The 23,790-nt window shown below is 32.6% G+C and overlaps 1 protein-coding gene across 1 annotated transcript; it reads right to left on the reverse strand.

Annotated features, from left to right (window-relative positions):
• Window positions 1–16,530: 16,530 nt before the first annotated feature.
• Window positions 16,531–22,304, reverse strand: LOC133797001 (fe-S cluster assembly factor HCF101, chloroplastic). The gene is made up of 16 exons (XM_062234739.1): window positions 22,149–22,304; window positions 21,908–22,051; window positions 21,274–21,416; window positions 21,139–21,189; window positions 20,690–20,845; window positions 20,413–20,556; window positions 20,195–20,337; window positions 19,897–19,966; window positions 19,571–19,666; window positions 19,283–19,372; window positions 19,088–19,141; window positions 18,823–18,946; window positions 18,315–18,439; window positions 17,667–17,789; window positions 16,949–17,017; window positions 16,531–16,845 (listed from the first exon to the last, which is right to left on the reverse strand). The coding sequence occupies exons 1-16, from the start codon at window positions 22,216–22,218 to the stop codon at window positions 16,840–16,842; spliced, it is 1,608 nt and encodes a 535-aa protein (XP_062090723.1). The 5' UTR covers window positions 22,219–22,304; the 3' UTR covers window positions 16,531–16,839.
• Between the last annotated feature and the right edge of the window lie 1,486 nt (window positions 22,305–23,790).

A 23,790-nucleotide genomic window follows, 5' to 3' on the forward strand; every position in this document is an offset into this window, starting at 1 on the left:
ATGTCTTGAGCGAGTGATTGCCATGGTTGGGTATTTGCGATAGCATCAATATAAAAACTCTCAATGAAAGCACCAAACTGTTGACGCGGTTCTTCGGCAACAGATAGTTAATAGAATAAAGAGTGGGATTAGTGCTAAATAATGAACCGTAACAGATGAATGATCTCAAAGTAAAATGGTGATACGAATACTTTTTTAGGTGGCTCAAAGGTTAAAATCATTCTCGTCCACCAGCCAATATTATTGCTATCTCTCTGATATTCTTTACAAGGGTATTTCTTTACAGAATAGAATCCAACCCCTTGCAACTCCCAGGGTCTCCATATTTATAGGGAGAGGGCACCTGGGGGTTGGCCAGGGGGGTCATCCCGTGACCTTCTTGCCTATCATGTCACTTCTGTGGCATTCATGATTAATTCCAAAAACTTGACAAATGAAGTGTGGTCTAATCAATAGGTAAGGAAGATAATGGGCCGCACGGCCCAACCCAGTCGTGGGTGCCTGAACACGCACGTTTATGCTGCGTGTCCGAGAATTCAGGGATATATCAGACACGTGATGTCTGATATATGCACGTTTACTTTGCGTGGTTGACTTTATAAGAGGTCAGAGGTGCTTACTCAAGCTCGTACCTCGAGCTTGTTGTGTTCTTAGCCCGTGGTGTCCATACTTCTGACCCGACTCCTTAGTAATCTTATTAAGTCTTTGGTTACCTCGAGCTAAAGAGGTAGGACCTGGTAACAGCAGCTCCGGATACGTAGCATCCACGTGGCTGATATAATTATGTCATTTCTCAGCTCGCTAATAGCCCGTTGATATTTAGGGCGTACATATATTATTTGAGAAAATTCATTTTTTTTGGACTTGAATACAAATAAGGTGTATTCATTAAGTTGCATCGTTAGATAAAATTTATTGTGAAGTAATAATAAATACATTCTAGAAGATAATACTCGTAAAAAAAAGATCTATAGCTATTATTTTAAATGTAGAAGAAGTGAGAAAATATTAGAATATTGTATTAAATTAATTAAAGTTGTCAAAAATCATAATTCTAATTAATTATGACTAAAGTCAATATTGATATTAATTAATAGATATTGGGAATATAATATTTAAAGTAGTTAATCAATATTGAGTTACTCAATATTTTCATATCTTAATAATTGTCATATATTTTCATATCAATTGTGATAGAAACCTTGATAAAATTTATCATTTATGAAAATATATACTCTATCTAAAGAGTTAATGAGAGCATGAAATCCATTTAGCCTCACTCATACTCTTTTATTTATTTTTGCATATCTAAAGCTAATATAGATCAAGATTATTAAAATCAATGACTAAAGATATACTTTAACAATCATCTTTATTATTGTGATAATCTTATTTAGTATATTCCGCATATTATAATTGTTATGCATCTAGATAGATAAATATCTTATATGGTGGTCAATGCGGATTTGGCCATGGCTTTAGCCAAAAGGTCTTGATGTTCTACAAGAAGAATCCCAGCCATCCGTGTGGTGCTCCTTTGTCCGTCCACAAAACTTTTCAACTATTTCACTTCCACCAAAAATTGGTAGTCATTATTTTTAAGAATATTTTCAATGATATTATAGTTGTGTTTGGTAAAATTTTTGTTTTTGAATTTTTTATACACTAATTTTATTTTTAAAAAATAAAAATATGTTTGGTAACTATTTTTGTTTTTTATTTTTAAAAACAAAAAGTAATAAACGTGTTCGATAACTTTTTATTTTTATTTTTTGTTTAACAATATGAGGTGTTGATTTGAAGAAGAGAAGAAAAAAAAGAAAAGAAAAGAAAAGTAAAAAACGGTTTAAAAAAATTTTGAAAGTGAAAAAATTATATTTTCAAAATTTAAAGAATTTTAATTAAAATTTAAAAAAATAATAAATAAAAATAGAGTTACCAAACACATTTTATGTTTAATTGTCAAATTTTTAATTAATTAAATAAAAAACTATTTTTTTAAGTGTTACCAAATAGCACCTATATTTATTCTTTATTTTATAAAATATGACTAACTCATAAATTTTATAAAAGTATGATTTTAAATTACATATAAATACAAATTTATAAGAAAGATGTAAACATTGACGGAGCTACGTAGTTGCTTGGGGGCTCAAGCCCCCCTTCCCACTACTACAAAAACATGATTTTATGACTTTTTTTTTAGGGAACTCACTTAGATGCGAGCCCTAAAAATATCTCCTGAACTTTTTAGAACACTTATTGAGAGTCCTTAAATAATTTTTTTTAGGACACACAGTGAAAGCCCTAAAAACTGATGTATGTCCTAAAAGTTTGAATTTTTTTTTAACAAAAGTTTATGGACTTGAAACTCATTGAGAGTCCTTAAATAATTTTTTTAGGGCACGCAAAGCGAGCCCTAAAAACTTAAACGTGTCCTAAAAGTTTGATTTTTTTTTAACAAAAGTTTATGGACTTTTTAGGATACTCATTGAGAGTCCTTAAAAAAATTATTTTAGGACACGTAGAACGAGCCCTAAAAACTTATGTATGTCGTAAAAGTTTGAATAATTTTTTTAACTAAAGTTTTATTATTTATTAAATCACAAAGGAAAAAAAACAGTCCTCTCTCTCTCTTTCCTTGGATTCCCTTTCTCTTTCTCTCTCTTTCACGCAAGCCCACTGCCTAGCCATGAACGACGGTTCTCCGGCCACCCCCTACATGCGCCAACCCATGGTGTTCCCCAGCCCCGCGAGCCCCTAGCCTCACGCGCCCCCTAGCCTAGTCGATAGAGCCTCCAAAGTTCGGCGATCATGTGTATAACGACCCAAATTTACTAATGAGGCTTAAGGGCCTTGATTAGTGTGTCGGGATGGCATAATTGGAATATATGTGATTTAATGATTTAAAAGCATTTTGTATGGCTATTTGAATATTTGAGATGTATGACTATGTGTATTAGTATGCATGTAGGTCCTGATTAGGTTAGAAATGGCATGATTGTAATTTTGGTCCGTTGAACGCATAACTGTATATATATGTGATAATTTTTGAGACCACATTATTATGTGGATATATTTGTGATCTGTGATTCGAGAAGATCCTAGTGAGCAGGTTAGCGAAAAAGTCACGGCGGGGATTTATACCCGGCTCGGGGTGAGTCTGGGGGTATAAATGGGAATTTAGAGAATATATTGGGGTCTATTTTGACATCGAGGAATATAATTGGTGATTAATTATATATCGGAAGTAAGCGGAAAATATTAGAGACACTTGAGGAATTAGCGGGAATTGGGTAAAATGACCAAAATGCCCCTAGGTGGATTAAAGGATTTAGAATTAAAGGGGAGGGTATTGTGGTCATTTGGCATATAAAGATAGGCATAACTGAGGCTTTATGCTTAGTGGAGTTTGTAGAATGAAGTAGAAGTCTGAAGAAAGAAAGAAAAGGAAAGAAAGAAAAGAAAGGAAAGAAAAGGGAAAGAAGAGCAGGTCATTTTGTCAAGGTCGGTCTAGGTTTTTCTTCATCAGTTCTTGAGGTATTTTGAAGCAGAAATTCAGGGGAATCCAGAGTAAAGCTTGAGGCTAGAGTCCTTGGTCTGGCTTGAAGAATTGGCAAGGGTCTAGCAAGATCAAACCATTTGGTGGAGGTAAGACTTTGAAGTTTCTTCAGTTTCTGGTTTTGGTTTTGAACTAAGGTGTCTAAGCTGAATTTGATGGGAATTCTAGGGAATTCAAGCCAAGGGTTTGAGGAGGAGTAAGCCAAGCAGGTGTAGAGGCTGGCCTAAGGTCGAATCCCCATTGAAGGTATGAAATTCTAAGCTTTAAATTATGAGGTTTTGATTATTGTGCTGAAATTTCTAAGTTTGAGGTTCAACCATGGTGAATTTTGAGATTAGGGGTGCATGTGATTGGTTTTTGTGTATTTGGGGTGCTTGGGATGAGTGGAGTGTGTTGATAAGCTTGTTTTTAAGTTTGGTTGAAGATTGGAAAAGTTTTGGTAAGGGTTGGCTTGAGGAAATCGCAGGAAGGAAAAGTGCAGCATTGGCTGTCTGTGACTAGCGCTAGCCTTTAGGCGCTGTAGCGCTAGGCCATTTGTCTTGGGGAGATTTTGGGCTCTTGTTTGTAGCGCTGTAGTGCCCTCCTTAGAGCGTTGTAGCGCTTCCCAGTTCCAGAAAGGGGTTTTTGAGTTATTTTCAAGGGTTTTTGCCCGGGGGTTCGATTCCACCACCCCGTTTGGTGGAATTAGAGCTTCCCGAGGGCTCGGTATTGGTCTCAAGGCTGGGTTTTGGACTTGAGGTTTGGTGATGATTTTGACCTATGGTTGTGACTAGGTGTGCGCTAGGGCTCAAGGGGGATCATGCTCAAGGATCAAGTGAACAAAACTAGCGAATTTAAAGGTAAGAAAACTGCACCCGGTATTTTGTTTGTGATGGGACTAAGTGCTCCCAATATCTGTATAATGTCAATGATGGTATTATGTCATGGGACATGTGATAGACGACCTAAGGGTGTCGTATACAATATTTGAGCACAGGGTGCGGCTTGACCACTGGTAGCCGAGGACAGCTTAATATTCACTGAGCTCGGTTTAAGCAGGCCGGAGTCAGTGGGATAAATAGAGGGTGCGGCCTGAGGGCGCTAACCCTAGTTATCATTTGTAAATTGGTGATTGATATGAGTTGATATGTTTAGTATGCTGAATACTTGATTATCATGAATGCTTATATGATTGAGAACATGCCTATGTGATATGAGATATTGGATGGTCTGTTGACTGCTTATGCTTTGTTATTGTGTTTTCTTGCTGGGCCTTGGCTCACGGGTGCTACGTGGTGCAGGTAAAGGCAAAGGCAAGTTGGACCAACCCTGAGGTGGAGGGCTGCGGGGCAGAATGTACATAGTCAACTGTTCAGTCGCCATGGCCGAGGAGTGGATCAGGACAGGGATTGCTTAACTGTCTATTTTGCCTTAGTATGGCTAATACTGTAATTAAATCTCGAATCTTTTGTAAATGGTTTTAATTCTATTAATTTTGGGATCCCGTGTAAACGGAAAATGTTTATTTATAAGAAATGTAGCTTTTGAGACCAAAATCTTTTAACCCTAGTTCCATTATAGTTTCGGTAACACGTTTTTAATTAAATGACTTGATTAGCAAGTCTGTCACTTTTATAAACACACAGTGTAGCGGTCTTGGCTATCCAGGGCATTACAATGTGAGTTTCCAAAACGTTTTGGGCATTTTCCGACCACCTTGAGCCAAATGACCACCACCACTACATTCCTTGTGTTTTGGGCTTCAAAACTCACTAAATGATCGGACCGAACCACCATCGTGGGGTGGCGCCACCGCCGTCATCATCGGAGCTCCGACAGGAGCTTTGGCTACCATTTAATGTTTTAAAAATAAAAAATAAAACCTTTTAGGACTCGCAATGCAAGCCCTAAAAACATTGTGAGCTCTAAAATACCTCAGTTTTTAAGTCTCTCAAATAAATGACTCGTACTCCATGAGTCCTAAAAAATTTTTAGGGCTCGCTAAAGTTTTTTTGTAGTAGTGCCCTCTCCCTCCCCCACATTTTGATTTTATTTATTATTTAAGTTTAAAAAATCTGAATATAGTGTTAAAAAATTTAAAATTGTAGTTTTGCCTGTTTAAAACTTTGTAAGCTTCATTTGTAAAACAATTATATTAGAAGAAATTAAAGGGATACATAATTATATTATAAATACTAAATAAACAAAAAATTGTAAAATTATTAATTTTTAAGATGGCTATATTTTTGTGATACAAAGTAACTTCCTGCCTATTTTTAATGAAAAATGATACATGTTGATGTTACGCTTGTGGTGATTGACCAAACGATACTAAAGGCCTATTTGGTATATTTTTTGAAAAATCAAAATCTGCATCGTGAGAAATTTTGCAGAATTTAAAACTTGCACAATCTAATCTGACTTTAGCTTATTGAAGAAAAATATAAATTAATTAAAAATTAAATTGTAAAAAATTTAAATATTTTTTATTTTATTCTATGTTAGATATTTTAAAGTATTCTTTATTTAATAAATCATCAATAAATCATTCTAGTTATATAGTTTATTAGATATTATAATATCAAATTTACCAAACACTGTATAACTTCATGCTTCAGTCTTTTTAACCCTTTTTTTGGATTTGAATTAATGTGGTCTCGTATATTAATGACGCCATGTGAAGTTATCCTTAGCCAACAAAACATGTACAACTCTCTTAAATGTACAACTTTGTATTGTCACCCTACTCTCCCACTCAAACAACCGACTACTTTTATTATAAGGATTTCGTTGACTGATATCTAGCTTATTTATAAAATAATAATAAAAGGGTTTAATTCACTATTCACGTTTGAAATAAGGCATATTTATGTCAATTATATACTTTTGGATATGACTATTTTCTTTTGATTTAATAAATTGGTTAATAATTAAGTGTGCACATTGGGCGAGTTTGTGGGGTTCGGGTTTGTTGAATTTCAGGTGGGGAGAATATATATCGAACCTGTCCGAATGGGTTCTGGTTTAGTCGAGTTCAAGTTATCGGGTGGGAAAAACACCTACTGAACCTGTGCGAAATGGCCTGGGTTTAGTCGGGTTTGGGTTCGGGTTCGGTTTGTTCTGTCTTTGCCGAAGTTGAAGTGTCGAACTGCCTTGGGCCCTTGTCGTCGTGCTTGCTGGAGTTGTTGTCGCTTACGTCGTCGATGCCAACGAACCAAGGAGCCTAGAGCAGGAGGAACTGCGGAGGACTTGTGACCCGCGAGGAGTGAGGACTCCGAGAGTGTAATGCCCCGAATTCTCCAATGTGGTTTAATGGCGAGATTAGTAGGCCGGGAGGGCCATACTTGTTTAATTATGCCATTAAATGATAATATGCATGTATATGTGGATTATATTATAATATGATGTTAAATGTATGCATGTGGGTCCAAATTTTAATTACAGGGGTGTGATGGTAATTTGGCCCGTTGATGGTATAATGGTATATTTGTATGCATGTCGGTGATATGTTGTTGAGACCACATTATAATGTGGGTTTGTTCGAGCTATTCGGCATAAGACGATCTTGGATTATTGATTAGCGGTCGAGTCACAACAGGTTTAAGTTCCGGGCTCAGGATGAGTCTCGGGGTGATTTTAATGATTAGAGCGTTACTGGGAATTAAATGGTAACAGGATATGAATTATTGGTGTTTGAGATTATCGAGAATAGCAGGAATTGGAGAGCGTTAATTATGATTAACGAGATAGGTGGAAAATACCAATTTTTCCCTTGGGAGCCTTTAGAAACCTTAAATTTACCTAGGGGTATAATGGTCATTTCACCCCTAGGATAGATATAACCATTTTTGGTTGTGAAAGAAGAGAGCAAAACAGAGTCTACTTGAAGCTTCTCCCGTACCTATCTTCCCTTCAGTTTTCTTTATGATTTTTGAACCATTCTTGAGGATTCAAGCTTGGGAAGTAAGCCTTGGGAGTTTAGGAGTGTGTTTCACCCTTGAAGAGCATCATAAGCTGAGCTTTCTAACCATTGAATTCCCTGGTTTGCCCTGTTTTAGTTATGTTTTGCAGCTGAGATTTCTAGGTTGAGATCTTGGTTTTGTTGGGAGTTTTGGCTAGGGTTCTTATGGTGGTGGTGTTTGGGATATGTTAGAATGGTTTTTGGGTTCATTTGGCACCAAAAATGGGATTTGGAAGCATTGGAAACAGGTTGAAATCGAAGGAGATGAAGAAGGAGGTTTCAGGGGGTTTCTGGTCTGGAGGTAGCGCTGTAGCGCCCACCTTAGGGTGCTACAGCACTACTCAGGGGGCATTTGGGCGTGTTGGGGGTTTTGAGTATAGCGCTAGGGCGCTAGGGATCAGCGCTGTAGCGCTACTCTGTTCCTTCAAAGTCCCGTTTTGGGTGTTTTTAAGGGTTTTTGACTTGGGGTTTCAATCCTTAAGGCCCGGGGTCGATTCTACTCACCGTGTGGGCATAGTCCCGAGAGTGGTGCTTAGGTCAAGACCCTATCCATGTTGATTTTCATTAATGGAGGTTATAATTGGTTGTGATTAGGTAACCGCTAAGGAACCAAAAGATCGATCGTTCTCAGGGGTTGTCCTTATAATATTTCTCGCTCGAACCTGAGGTAAGAAAACTGCACCCTGTGTATATGTGACATGCGTATTTGTATTGAGGCATGTTGATTGAAAAATACGGACATGGATTGCCTATTAAATGCTAGCGAATGTTGTATACCTGTATATGTACTGACTAGTCAGGGACACTGACCTAAGAGTTAGAAATGGCATAGCGTCATGAATGGCGAGCCAAATGAAGATTAGATCTAATCGATATCAGCATTGAATGACTCTAAGGCATTAATGCTGGACCGACCCTAAGGTCGATGAAACTTATAAGCGCTTGGCTAGTCTATGACTAGTTACTCAGAGCTAGGGCCTAAGGCCCAGGTGACCGCTTGTCACATGGCTAGGGAATGATGTTCCAAGGTTATGACTCTACGGTCATGAGGAAGGTTATGTTGGTGATCAGTCACCATGCACCTATCCTGGTTAAGCTAATGAAAGGTTCACTTACCTGTTAAGCCCCGGTGACCCTATCGTCACAAGGCTGAAGGGAGTTATTCCCAATTTAGTGACTTTTGCGACTGTTACCTATCTGTTTTGGACTGATAGTCCTGAATGATTATTATGATCATTGTTGATATTATATCATGCTATATTGTGTTTTATTGCTGGGCCTCGGCTCATAGGTGCTATGTGGTGCAGGTAAAGGGAAAGAAAAGCTCACCCAGCTTTGAGTGGAGAGCTTAAGTGGTGATGTGTACATATGCGGCCGCTTGACCACCACGGCCAAGGAGTTCTCAGAGGAACTAGGGGTTTTACCCTATTTTTGTCGCTTAGGTCGGCGGGGTTGTAAATTTGAAACAGTAGTGGTCATTTTGAGTTGTAAATAACTTGTAAATGTTTTAATAAGCTCATGAGCAGTTATATACTTAATAAAATATATCATTTCTTCTTTATTGTTTTTCCACCTTAACATGTTAATAACACTTAGAACACGTTTTTAACTAAAGGACTCGGGTAGCGGGTCAAATTTCTGGTTTACCGATCACCGTAACTGTTTTGGGGTAACCACTCCACTGGTCGGCCAAACACCTCACCAGTCGGCCATGCACTCCACCGGTCTAACATGGCACATCTCTGGTCTAACATGTCACATCTCTGGTCTGGCATGACATTTCTCTGGTCTAACATGGCACATCTCTGGTCTAGCATGACACATTTCTGGTTAGTCAAAAATCTTCACCGGTCGGACATAAATTATATCAGATTGGTCAGATCACTTTATCACAACTCCGAAGAGCCAACACATTTATTGACTATTAATGTGCCTTTTACTGACCATGCATTGCCATTTGTCACTTCTGATTGCCACGTCATCAAATTGAAATTTTGGGGATAACACGTTGTTTGATAATATGAACAAGAGAAATATTTGTATTTGTTCAATTGAAAGAAATTTAGTAATAGAAGGAAATAGGGGGAGAACGTGATCTAACTTTGATGTAGATTTTGATTTTTTGTTTGTATTAGTTTGAATTTTTGATTTGGTTTGAACTGTGAAGAACTACCAAAAAGAGGAATAACAAATTCAAATTTAGGGTAGGATATCACAAAAACTTTTGCTCTGTTTTTCTGGGTTTGAGGCTTTGAAGAACAATGCAGTGAAATAGAATGAATGTTATTTTAATTATAAGGATAGGTAACCATTTGATATCCTGTGTTTTTGCAAAGTATCATTTTGGTACCCTGTGTATACAATAATGCTCATTTGGTACCCTGTATTTTGAAATCGTACATATTTGATACCCTAAACTCAAATTTAATTAATAAAATTTTACAAATTTAATCAAAATGCTCTCAATTATATAAGTTCCAAATTTATATTTAATTACTTAATTACATATAACTGATGACAGCTTGGTCATATTGACAAAATTTTATCTATCAAATCCAAGCCTAGGGTACCAAATATGTATGATTTTAAAATATAGGGTACCATATGAGCATTATTAAAAACAGATGGTACCAAAATGATACTTTGCAAAATCATAGGGTACCAAATGAGTAAATTCCCTAATTATAAATATAATTATTTAATTAAGTTTTAAGTTGTTTTTTTTATGTAATTATCAAGTTATGTTTTTATTTTTATTAAAATATTTTAATTATTTACAATAAAGAGTAATTTGAATATTATAAAAACAATGTTGACTAAATTTGTGTCTTGGATACCATTTTTTTACTAATTTTACAATTACATGATACCAAATGAAAGTTATTTGTAATAGAAGGTATCAAAGTTGTGCTCGGTAAAAATATAGGGTACCAAATACGCATATTCTCTGTATTTTAATTAGTTAATGATTTATAGCTAATGGTAGCTAAGGTATTATGAAATTGATGTCCAAAATCAAGTAGAGAGTATCATTTTTGACTTATTTTACAATGAGAGGGTATCCAATGATAATTATTCATAATAGAATGTATCAAAGTTGTACTTAGCCAAAACACAATGTAACGAACGAGTACCTACCCTAATAAATTTCATATTTTTTATTTACCACATGATTAATTAATGGGTTTATATATTTTTAGACCCTGTGTTTTGACAAATCACTTTTTGGACCCTATGTTTTGTAAAATAGTTAAAATAGAACCCTAAACTCAATTTTGATGAAGAAGAAATTGAATATAACAACACAGTTTTTAAGTAGAATAATTTTATTTTTGTTTTGAATTGTTACTTTGATAAATTATTAGTGATTTTAGTTGAAAAAACATTGACCAAAATCGGGTTTAGGTTCTATTTTAACAATTTTACAAAACATAGGGTCCAAAAAATAATTTGTCAAAACACAGGGTTCAAACATGTAATGAGACAAAACACAGGGTCAAAAAAAAGTATAAACCCTTAATTAATTATTATAAATTTGAACTTTTCATTAACTATATTACTATATTTTAGATGATAAAAAACATGAAAAAAATCATTTTTATATATTTTAAAATAATAATAATTAATTGATTTTCTGAGTTAATTTGTAGGGTTATTATATTTGCACTCAAAACTTTGATTAAGATTCTTCATTTTTATTAAAAATTAATATATATACATTATTTACAAAAAAAAATTATAAAAACAAAATAAAATAAAATTTACAAAATTTACAAATTTTTTTTTTTTGAAAAAAGTGTTAAAAATTAATTTTGTTAATTAATGGAGTGCCTGTTGGTGCAAATATAATTGCAATAATATTGACTATTTTTTTTTGGACATTTGGACACCAAATATAATTAAACAAAATCTACACCATACATTTCGACATCAGAATCGGATTTGTAGGGTCGATCTATGAACCGATATCAATACATTGGGATCCCTAATTGACTTGACAATTCATCTTTTTTTTTTTTACAATAAAATATAGAATTAATACACACTAGTACGGTAAAACACACATGTTGTATGTGTAGAGGAATACTCTCGTATAGAATAGATGATAAACCATCCACTTTTTAACTGCTCAGAACTTGTCGTTTCAATCTGTTCTGTCTTATTGTGAGCATTCCAAAATATTATATTTTTGGGAAATTATTTGGTGAAACACAGAATAATGGTCCACCCATGGTGTACAATCCTAACTCTTTCTTTGGCATTTTTTAAAATTATTTTTGGATGTATTCTTATGCGCTCTCCCCACACAATTATTTTCTTATTAAATATTCAATAGTTTAAATTTAAAAAAAATTAATATTCATTTTAATACAGAATAATTATTTTTTTATTATTACATATTCTTATTTTTTTTTCAACACATGATGTGATATCCATTTCAAATATAAAATTAAAGAAATGTAAAATCAAAATAAAATATTATTCCAAATTAAAATGAATATTTAATAAAAGGAAATAATTGTGTGGGAAGAGTGGTTCATACTACAAAAAATCCAATATATATATATAAAAAAAAAAGCCTAACAAAGGGTAAGGAACTTAGGGTTGTGCCCCGTGGGCAGTGCCTGATCCGGCAAGTAAGATTGGGAGCTCAAGACCGTTCTAATTTTTTATTCTCTTTATATACATATTTGTTTTTTTATATTAAGTCAATGCACAAATTATTTTACTATAAAATTTTAAGAAAAAGAATATTAAAGTCCCACAATATTCTTTTATACATATTTAGCTCTTCCTGATTTTTATTCCCTTTATATATATATATATATATATTTTTTATATCAAATCAATAAAAAAATTATTTTACTGTAAATTTTTAAGAAAAATAGTAATAAAGTCCCACTAATTTTTTTCATACATAATTAATCGGCTTTTTTTTTCTTGGATCTATCACTGCTATGGGTGAAGCATAATTTTGTGCTCAATTAGAGAATTTCTCTCTCTCTCTCTCTCTCTCTCTCTCTCTCTCTCTATATATATATATAGTAAAAGCATTGTGCAATAAGTTTGCTTAATTTTAAAATTGTAAATATTGTCTATAATTTTAATAAAAATTAATTCACTATTTTTAATATATATATAATATAATAAATTATAGTTCTATAATATATATAAATATTTATATCAATAATCTCTACATATATGATATTTAAACACAATGTTAATATATATTTATACTGCTATATGATATATATATATAAAATACAATAATATTTAAAAATAAATTAATAATAGAAATAAAATAAGAATAGAAAAAGTCATAGTGTAGAGAGTAATATACATGCATCAACTATTTTTAGTTTTTAATGTATCTCACAATGTCCTTTAGTGAATTTAATAAAGAAAATAGTTCCAATCACTTGATAAAAAACAAACTATCATAAAAATTTATAAGATAAAAAATAATATGCATGCCTTTATTATTTTTAAATAAATATAATTTAATTATTTAAATTATCATAAAATATCATATTTTAATTAATTAATTAATTTACTTTTGTTTAAGTTTAAAATTTATGTTTTTTTTTAATTTGGCAGTGACAACAAAAGACGAAATATTATATGTTTAATATAATATTAAGTTTAAGTTTAGTTAAATTTTATTTAAGTTATAAAATATACGATTTTATTATTTTTAAATAATTATCATTGTAAAATATCTCAAAAATATCTTATTTTAATTTGTTTAAATATTTATTTATTTAATTTTATCTAAATTTAAGTCATATTTACAATCTACCGTTAAATATAAGAATATTCTGTTAAAGTTAACAGAAAAAAAAACTATTAAAACTTCACATTTTTATTATATAGAAGAGATATTTCAATAAAATTAACATTATTATTTAAAATATTAATTTTATATGTGCCTTTTCTGATTGCATATTAAAATAATATGCATATTTTCCCTTAAAAATATGATTTTTTTTTTAATTTTAATTTTTTACTTTTCAATTATGGACACTTAAATTGAATGGGGTAGTACATAAATATTTACTATATTTGATTTACAACAAAATCATATCTATACATGTATGTGGATCAAGTATTGTAGAGCCTAATAATATTATTTGAAAAATGTTGATTTGTATAATTATTCCCAAATGACATGTTGTGACTTGTGGTGTAGTATGATGCATTACTATAATCACGGCAAGGCACTAGTCATATGAACAAATCTACTTTAATTGTGTAGTAATTTAAAATTGTTGAAGGAAACGAATAATAAGTGTCTAAAAGCAACACCAGCATTTGCTTTTTTTATTTACTTTCATTTTATTGTCACTACTCACTACACTGTGATTCACCTTTCAAATAGAATTGCTAATGGGTATTAGTAATGCACAATACTATACTATTATTATCATTTCATATATTGTAAGACATCTTAAAATATCAAATATCATCTCTCTTTCCAAAAATTGATTTGTGATATCTCTTGAGCATGCACCACGGGAAAATGACATCTACCAATAAAACGATACTAAATTGATAAGGAATATTATTTACATTTTTTTTAAAGATGGTTTTCAATTTGCATATTATAATCAAAGCATTTATTGGATTGGAAGCAAGGCTCAATGAAGAAGAAAAGGAAGGGAAACATAAGAAAAAGGATGTGGGGACTAAGTAAAGCAGAGCAGACTGTGAGTGAGTGTGACTGTATGTAATCAAAGCCAAAAGGTAGAAGGAACCATAATAAATGAGCCTTAGTATATTGACTCTGACTGGTTGAAAGGCCCAAAGGGTAGTTTTAAAAATTTATTAAAGGTTGGAACAGGTCTCTGACTCCCAAGCTGCAAGGCCACTGGTCACCCATTACAGTTGAAAACACATTTATAGTTCCTTGAACCTTTAAAACTCTGATTTTGTAAGTATCAAAGCTGGTGAGCTCATTAATTGGCCGGTTCCTACTCATTTCTCATCTATTCATTTTAATTTTCTTTAGAGAGAGAGTGAAAAAAAAATCAAATGAAATGAGTATTTAAAATCATAAGGGGTGTGCACGGTGTAGTTTGGGCAGTTTGAAGACTTTTTAATACACCACACCACAAGTACAGTTTAGTAGCTAGAACACACCGTGCGGTGTGATTTCGTTGCACCAAACCGACCAAACAAAACCATTTTTTGCTGTGTGGTTTGGGTGGTTTTCCACGGTGTAAGTGTGTTAAAAAATATGTGTGAGATAGAGAGGTGATAGGGAGGAGGCGCAAATGAGATGAGGGAGAGGAAGGAGTTGTTATCGTGTATGATGTATTAGAGAATAAAGTTATACCCTAATTTAAGTGGGCTCCTAGTTTTAGATTGAGTTACTTAAAAAATAGTATATATGTAAAGTTTAATTTTTTTTTTAACATATTTGTAAGTATATGGTGAGGTGCGGTGCAAACCAAAATTTCACACCGTTAAACTGCGCACCGCACCACACCGCGCGATTTAGCTAAGATACAAACCATACCGAACCATTTCACTTTTGACACCGCAGTTTGCGGTGTAGTGTGGTGCAGTGCGGTCGGTCGCCGCGGTTTGCCGGTTTAGATGCTCACCCCTATTCATAGTGAGCTGAGATTGCTGGATTCGTGACTAGGGCATCATTATAAATATGTATTAGAATATATTTATGACACTTTATACATGTATTAGAATATATTTATATATTGATTAGTTTTAAAATTATAAATATTATTTATTATTTTAATAAAAATTGATTTATTATTTAAATATGTATATATATAGTAGAATGAATTATAATTTTATAGTATATATAAATATTTATAACAATAATTTTTACGTATATGACATATAAATACCATGTATATATATTTACATGACTACATGACATATATATAAAATATAATAATATTTAAAAATAAATTAATAATAGAAATAAAATAAGAATAGAAAAAATCATAGTGTAGACAGTAGTATACATGCATCAATTATTTTTAATTTATAATGTATCTCACAATTTGATGAAGAAAAATAGCTACAATCACTTAATAAAACAAACTATCACACAAATTTATAAGATAAAACAATAATATATATATCTTTATCATTTTTAAATAAATATGATTTAACTATTTAAATTATCATTAAATATCTTAAAAATATCATATTTTAATTTATTAATTTATTTTTATTTAAGTTTATGTTTGTTTTAGTTTTTGAATTTGATAGTGACAACAAAAGATTATATATTATATGTTTAATATAATATTAAGTTTAAATTTAATTAAATTTTATTTAAGTTATAAAATATATGGTTTTATTATTTTTAAATAATTATTATTGTAAAATATCTCAAAAATATTTTATTTTAATTTGTTTGTTTATTTATTTATTTATTTTTATTTAAGTTTAACTTATGTTTACAATCTACTCTTAAATATAAGAATGTTCCGTTAAAATTAACGGAGAAAAAAGTACTAAAACAAAAAATTTCCATTATCTCCACACAGAGATTTTATTGAATGTGTTAAAATTTGTTTCAAATTTCATACAATAATAAATACATATTTTTTAAATTATAATATTATTATTAATTAGTAATGAGAGATTTTAATATATATTTTCTTAATTAATAAGAGATATTTTTTTATTTACACGTTGGTTGCTATAGCTGGAGTCGTTCTTTATTTGCAAGCGAGATATTGCTTTGAACTTGAAAATGGTTAGCAATTTTTTAAAGTTTCGGATTAAAGTTTCAAGTGTTGCAAAAAGACGATTTGTTGGAACAAAATGAAATTTTAAGTACTCTTTGGTAATCTTCTTCCTTTATTTACTTTTATGTTCTTCTTTTGACTTTTTGTTTTTTTGATTTCTCTAATAAAACATAATTTAATGTGGGTATGTGGTCCGACTCATTATGGAAAAGTTTAGACATTTTTCTCGATTTTCACAATGAAGCTGACTTATATTCAAAATGGTTAATAATGGCATTTAAAAAAAGTCAAATTATAGTGGATATCTTTAATAAGACTTTCACTATTGTGGTCTTATTTATGGCTCTTACTCATACACACTGAATATCTTAAAGCGATGTATAGTGAGAAAGATATATTGGTTTTTAACAAGAGATGACACACTGGCACTTGTGTTCCGAATGATCAACTTTTTCTTTTCCTGGATTAATAAAGAAGACAACGTCTCTGTTTGAACTTGCCACAAGTCATCAAAATCAGTGGTTTCTAATCACCACAACGGTATCCCATAAGGAACATTCAAACTAGTGATCATTTCTCTATTCTCTATTAATTGTAATCTCTTGAAGCTACTAAACCTGTAAGAAAGAAAAAAAATAAAGAGCCTTTTGAGTTTTTCTCATGTACACATTTATGTATTGAGAAAAAAAACAAATAGAACTTTGAAAAGTATAATCATGCCTTTGCAGCAGTTGGTTGAGGAAAGTCAACTAATCGCTCAATTGTCTGTAGTTGATCATATGGTGCTATCTGCATCACATCATAGAAAAATTTTACTTAGTAGAAAGCTTAAATACGAACAAATATATGCATTATAATAGCTAACTACACGATTTTGGCCAATTTTGTCTTTGGACCTTTTCTACTCAAAGTTGATGTAATAATTCGACTTTTTTAAAAAAAAAAAAAAGATTAAAACATATGCTGGAAACCAAAATTGACATTGGCAAAATAAACATGTTTAAAAGCATGTCACTTGGGTCAGAGCTGATCATTATTCCCAGCCTTGCCTTGGCTGATTCTACACCTGAAGTTCAAAGTTCAAACTGTCCACTCAAACGTCAATCTCCACTATTATAGGCCTAAATTGTTAAACTCCCAAGTCTAATTTAACTACTTTTCCACTTTGACTATTCTAAGTCTTATTTTTTATATCAGTAATCAAAGTTTAAAAATGTAAATTAAGAATGGCATAGACTATATACAATCGTTTAAAAAATAATAAGAAATATAAATCTATTCACAATACTGTATCACTCTTAAGTATTATTGTCCAAACAATAGTTTAATATCTTAAGTTAACGCTTTGATGAAGAAAAGAGCATAACAATCAACCTTGTCAAGGATCTCATTAAAGGAAAATAATGGCAAGTATATTTTCAATTCACACACAACTCACCTGGCTAAAGCCATCTGGCCATGTTATTGACACAGCATAATTTCCCATTGGTCGAATTTCTTCAGGTTCAATGTCTTCTGGAACATCAGTATACTGCAATTTTTGCTCTCCTGTCCATTCATCCTGTTTGAAGAAAAGTAGCCACTCATAAGTTGATTCACAAAATATTAGTATTGAAGTCAAGGCCAAATTTTATGCATGAAAAGTAACATTTTGTCTGCTCTGCACCTTTCACTTTCAAAAGGTCTGGGGTAAAATTCACTGCCTTTTATAATCTATTCCAACAACTAGTTTCTTTTTAAAGTCATGCCTAGTGTCTTTGAATTCCACCTCTAGTTTTTAACATTGACTTCACTGAAGCTATAGTAAAATTGCAAGCCTCTAAATTAGTTTTGTTTTAATTTTCTCTTATGTTGGGACAAAGTGACTGAAAACCAGTTTGCCATGTTGCAACCAATTCACATAGCATGACTTGAGCAGCACATGTCATATCCACTAAGGTTGTTCATGAACACCATGTGCACATTGTTCAGTGGATTGCTACTACCCCATTTTCATGTATTATGTATTTTTAGTCTTGAAATTTCTTAATTCATCTGAAAATATTATAAAATGGATAATTAGTAATCCAAAAGGAACTCAACATACCACACTTTGTGCAGAGCGATCATTTCGTCTAACAGTTGCAGGATGGAGAAAAAACTCTTCATCTGAATCTGGTACCTTCACCCTGATTGCCTTGATAGATTTGTCATAGGTGACAGCTGTTGACACTAATTAACAAAAAGATGACCTTATATCAAAAAAATAACTAGCCTGATTTAGAAGCAAATTCTGAATTATGCAGCAAACTTTTCATTCCAACATTGTCTGGAAAATAAGTAGAGAAAACACTGCACAGTGTAAGCAAAGTTACAAACTTTTATAAGCTCCAATTTAGTTTTAAGAATTCTAGAAGAAATATCGCTATTTCTACAGAATTGCAAGTACTTGCCGCAAATTTCTGAAAATCATTTTCATACTTTTCATACAAATTCAAAGAGCAGGCCCAAAATAGATTATAGCTTCGGTAAGGATATGTTTGTAAAGAGGTAGATCTCCCAATCAGTTCTTAAAGAAACATATTTCCCAAGAATAGAGAGCTGAGATAGGATACCTTGTTGGCGAATCTTGGCACATTGTTGCACAACACACACTCCAAGCTCTTGGAATGTCCTGGCAACTTCCCCTATAGGGTCAGCTACAACTTCAGGAATTCCACTATCTCCAGATGCAGATAGCTAGGGGGGAATATTAAAATTTTAGATCCAATGCTGTAATATTTTATAAAGTTTCAAGAGCAAAGTAATTGAAAGGAACTATAGCTAAAAGAGAGATTTGGCATAACACGAGTATGAGTGAAAGAACTGCATGGAACTTACAGTTGGTCTAATGGGGAGATCAAACAGATGAGGAATTCCAAACTGCTGTACAACCTGGAGAGGTGTTGAATAATTTATTTTGAGATGATTCCTTGTTAGAGAAATCAGTAATAACAGTTCTCTAGTCTTCTGCATTTAGATTAGTTATTGGATTTTCTATCATCGGGAAACTATAATGTTGAAAGATAGGCATACCTGAGAGCCCGAACCTCGACCAAACGGGTAGTAGCGTTTCCCATCAGCATCAAAGTGGCACATATTCTCAACTACAGCAACACATGGCACCTAAAAAAAGCACAGCATGAGATGTAGGAAACAAGGCATTTGAAGAATTTAGCATGCTTATGAGACTATGATGAAATGAAAGTAATAATCTACAAATTTCAGTTGTCATAAGTTAATCAACATGTTAAACCTTATTTTTCTTTGACAAGATATAGTTGATCTCGATAGCTAAAAAAGGCTGTTTAGGACAATGATCACCTTAAGCTTTGAAAACATTCTGACTCCTTTGGCAACGTCAATAAATGCAAGCTTCTGAGGGGTGGTAACAATAACAGCAGCAGTTAACGGGACTACCTGAAAACATAATTCACAGTTAGTTTAAGATGAAGAATCTTCATGCCAAAAAGATTATATGCGGACTAGGTCCTTTCATAGTTACTCTCCAAATGGGATGTCATTTCCATATTAATTTGTAGCACTATAAGAACAACACCAAATTAATCACATACTAATGGAAAATCATACAGTTGAATTTATTGGCTGTAATTAATTTACGCTGGGATACCAAGAATAAAAGGGGGCACCTGGCATAAGGTAAGCTGAATGTCACCAGTTCCCGGGGGCATGTCGATGACAAGATAATCCAATTCTCCCCTGCATGATGAGCAAGCTCATCATTCGACATTGTAATAACTAATAAGACCGTATTAACATAGGCTATTATGCATTTTATTTTCCATGATAGACTGCATTGACATAAGAATTATTTTGCCATTCTATTGTTTCTACTTTGGTTTCTACAGCTTTCATCAACATATACTCTTCTCTATTTTCTTCCTTTTGTTCATTCTAGATACCATGTCCCCTGGAAGCAGGCCATACCACTCAGTTGTAGTCAGAAGTTGGTCGATGACTCCAGATACCATTGGACCTCGCATAATTGCACGACCTTGTCCAGCAAACCCAAAAGACACCAATTTAACGCCCATGTATTCAGTAGGAATGATAGTTCTCTTCTCTGGGTTCTGCAAGAAATTATTCGTGTCAAAACTACAAAATTTTCCAAATGAAAGAAAACTCGTTTGAAATTCAAATATTACCATTTCTAGAAGTCGGTTTTCTGGGGAGACCATAGTTGGCAAACTCGGACCATAGACATCAGCATCAAATAGTCCTACTCTGGCACCCATACCAGCCAATGTGTATGCCAAGTTAACTGCAATAGTTGATTTCCCCACACCTCCCTGAACAAATTTTAACAAACATGGGCATTGATAGTGTAAAGCAAAGGACAATCCCACGTTTTCCCAAATACAATATACCACAACTAACATTATCATTATTGACAGAGTCAAAGAACACGCAACAAAAAGCTACCTTGCAACTTGAAACTGCCACAATATTTGAAATTGTCTGTAAACCTGGGGGAAGTTGCCCGGCATACATGGGTCTAGCTGGCTGTGCTGACATAGTCACTTTTACATTTTTTACCCAAGTAAGATTTTTCACCACTTCATTTGCTTGCTGCTCAAACTGATATGATATTTATAAATCTTGTTACACTCTCAACATGATAGACAAAACAAACACTCTACATAGTCCATCTACGAAAACAATCAATAACATATCAACCTTGGAATTTTTTTCATGGGTTTAAAACGGGTCTCATCAAAAGCAACACTCGGAATGAGGGGCATGGATATTTCATGGAACATAGAGAAAAGGGAACATGGAACATATTCACACATATCCTTACTAAGAAATCAAGTCTACCATTCCAAACATATGTGAGTTCTTGATGAAACAATGATGACTGTGTCATTTACCATGTCCTTGATTGGACATGCTGGTGTAGTAAGCTCTAACCGAAATGAAACCTGAGACCCAAAAAAATCATCAGCACTTTAGCAAGGAGAATATATTACATGTATCTCATAGAAAATTTCAAGGCTCTAGATGACCTCTCCCAAATCCTCATTGATGTCTAGATCTTTTACGAAACCACACGAGACAATATCTGTTCCAAAATCTGGGTCAATGATTTGAGACAATGCTGTCAAAACATCACTTTCAGCTTTTCCATTTGATACAGCTGAAGCTCCAGCTACAAGCAAATAATAATAATAATGAATAAAACTTAGCCAACATAAGTTGGCCAGTTCTCCCAAGTATACAATTGATGAAAAGTACCCTCAAATGAGAAAACAGAGGAAATGGGTCTAAGGTTCAAATTGTAATTGTCCACTCAATTCCTTGGAACATTATTGAAGAAGAATGTTATATTTAACCAACATACAAGATAATTTGCAAACAATTTTGGTAAGAATAGTACATCAATAATAAATACATTTTTGTAAACTGGGGAAGGGTATGTTGCCTTTTCTTATTCGACTTCAACCGTTTCCCTTTAAATTATTATAAACACAAAAATTCACTGACTTGAGCTATATCTACAATAAATTCTGCAAAATTATTTTAAGAACGTAATTGTTCATACCGAACTCATTCTAAATATACAAGATATATATAATGGACAAAAATTTCCCATGTCATAGCCATATCAAGTTACTGGGGTTGGAGGAAACAAAAGATTACCTTCAACAGATGCTGCTTTAGCTACGAAGGAGTTCAAAATGGAGCTAGTACGTGAAGCCCATATTGAATTTTCAAGTCGTTTGGCCTGAAAAGAGCAACTTATCATAGCTGATGGTAAAAGAGGTTTCTCATGTGAAAGTAGTCCTACGAAAACGAACAAACCCACAAAGCATTTCAGTGTATCAAGCTTCAAAAACGAGTATATTAAACTTCCAAATAAATAATATGTGAAAAAATTCACCTAAGCATGAATGTGTTCTCGAGCTATGAAGCGAGATGTACAGTGAGGACGAAGCATGAAGAAGCGTCATTTTAGAGAGAGAGAGAGAAAGAGAGATGTGAATGGGAGGAAATTATTTGTGAACCTCAAGTTCCGTCCATGGATTTGAGTCGTATAAGATCACATACAGAATCCAATCCGCTTAGTTACATGCCCACTACGACGCCGTTCTATCGGCTTTTCTGCTGACATGGCAACCCCCGTTGAGCACAAACGTTCGGCCTTTCCACGTGTGAGGACTGAGGAGTTTCTCAGCGCTTGTTCAAATTCCAATCAATGATTTTCTTCGAAATATTATTTGACTATTTATTTCTAATTTTCCAAAAAAATTAAAATTAATTATATGAAAAATAATATTCTGGTCTCGTTGTTAGTTAATTTAAATTTGCTGAAGACTTAACTATTGATTCTCAATTCCAAAAGAGAACTTTATTAAGTTAATGCATTTAAATTTAATTTTATAATTGTTTAAGTTTAAAATTAAATAATAAAAACATAATTATCTAATATAAAAATAATTTAAATATATTAGGGCATTAAAGTTGCAAAAAAAAAAAAAATTGACCAAACGAACTTAGGATATCATTTTTTATTAAATTAAAAACTTGTGTGTTAATTTTAATTCAACGAGTCAAAGTTATATATTTGATTTTCCCCTAAAAAATAATATATTTCCTTATTATTCTATAAAAATATATTATATTCAAGTGAATTTACCACAATTACTACATTTTGCATTTTTTAAAAATTTTTACTATCCCTCTAAAAACTTATCACTTTTATAAAGAATTTTAGTTACTTGATTTTATATTTTCAATTTTACATTTTGCTCATTAGTTTTTTTTTTTAGAGGATCACTATTTGCCTTCTTTTTTTTTCCAGGCTAACCCACCATGTCAACCCTCTAAGTCTCTTTCTCTTTTGTTTCCAAATATTATGATTCTATTGTAGTTTTGAACCTCAATTTATTACAAAGATTTCTCTTACAATTTTATTTATTTATCTATTTTTTTCTATGATAAATAAACTGTGACAGTTACTTTCCTAGATGAAGCGCGAAAGGATTAGTTTTTTATTACTTAATTCAACTTTAACTTCTTGACCGCATAAGTCATTTGACCTTTTTTATTTTTCTCTTTTAGTTATTACATAGAAAGACAAGTGCGGAAGATATATATATATATATATTTATAGGGTATTGCTCATGTGCAGTTTTTAAAATGTATGCACCCGTAGAAACTTTTTTTTTCACCATTAGATTAAATGAAGGGCTGTGATCTTTCAGAACTATCTCTCTTTCTCTCAGAACTACTCTCTCTCTCTTTCTCTCACAAGTCACTACAAACTTTCTCTCTCTATTTCTCCCCATCTTCGTCTCTCTCCCATTTCTCTGGTTGTTCTGAAGATCAATGAAAACTAGATCAATCGAAGAACTATGTAATTAAGCAAGGGCTATGAGATAACTTTCTCTACGAAACAGCTGTCTCTCTTTCTCTCCCAAATATTTTCTCTCTCTCTTAGAGTTCTCTCTTTCTTCTCTTTTAGCTATCTCTCTTTCTCTTAGAAGTCACTACAAGCATTCATTTCATCAGGATTGACCTTA

This window comes from Humulus lupulus, chromosome 8 (genome assembly GCF_963169125.1).
Source record: "Humulus lupulus chromosome 8, drHumLupu1.1, whole genome shotgun sequence".
In the NCBI taxonomy this organism is placed as follows: domain Eukaryota; kingdom Viridiplantae; phylum Streptophyta; class Magnoliopsida; order Rosales; family Cannabaceae; genus Humulus; species Humulus lupulus.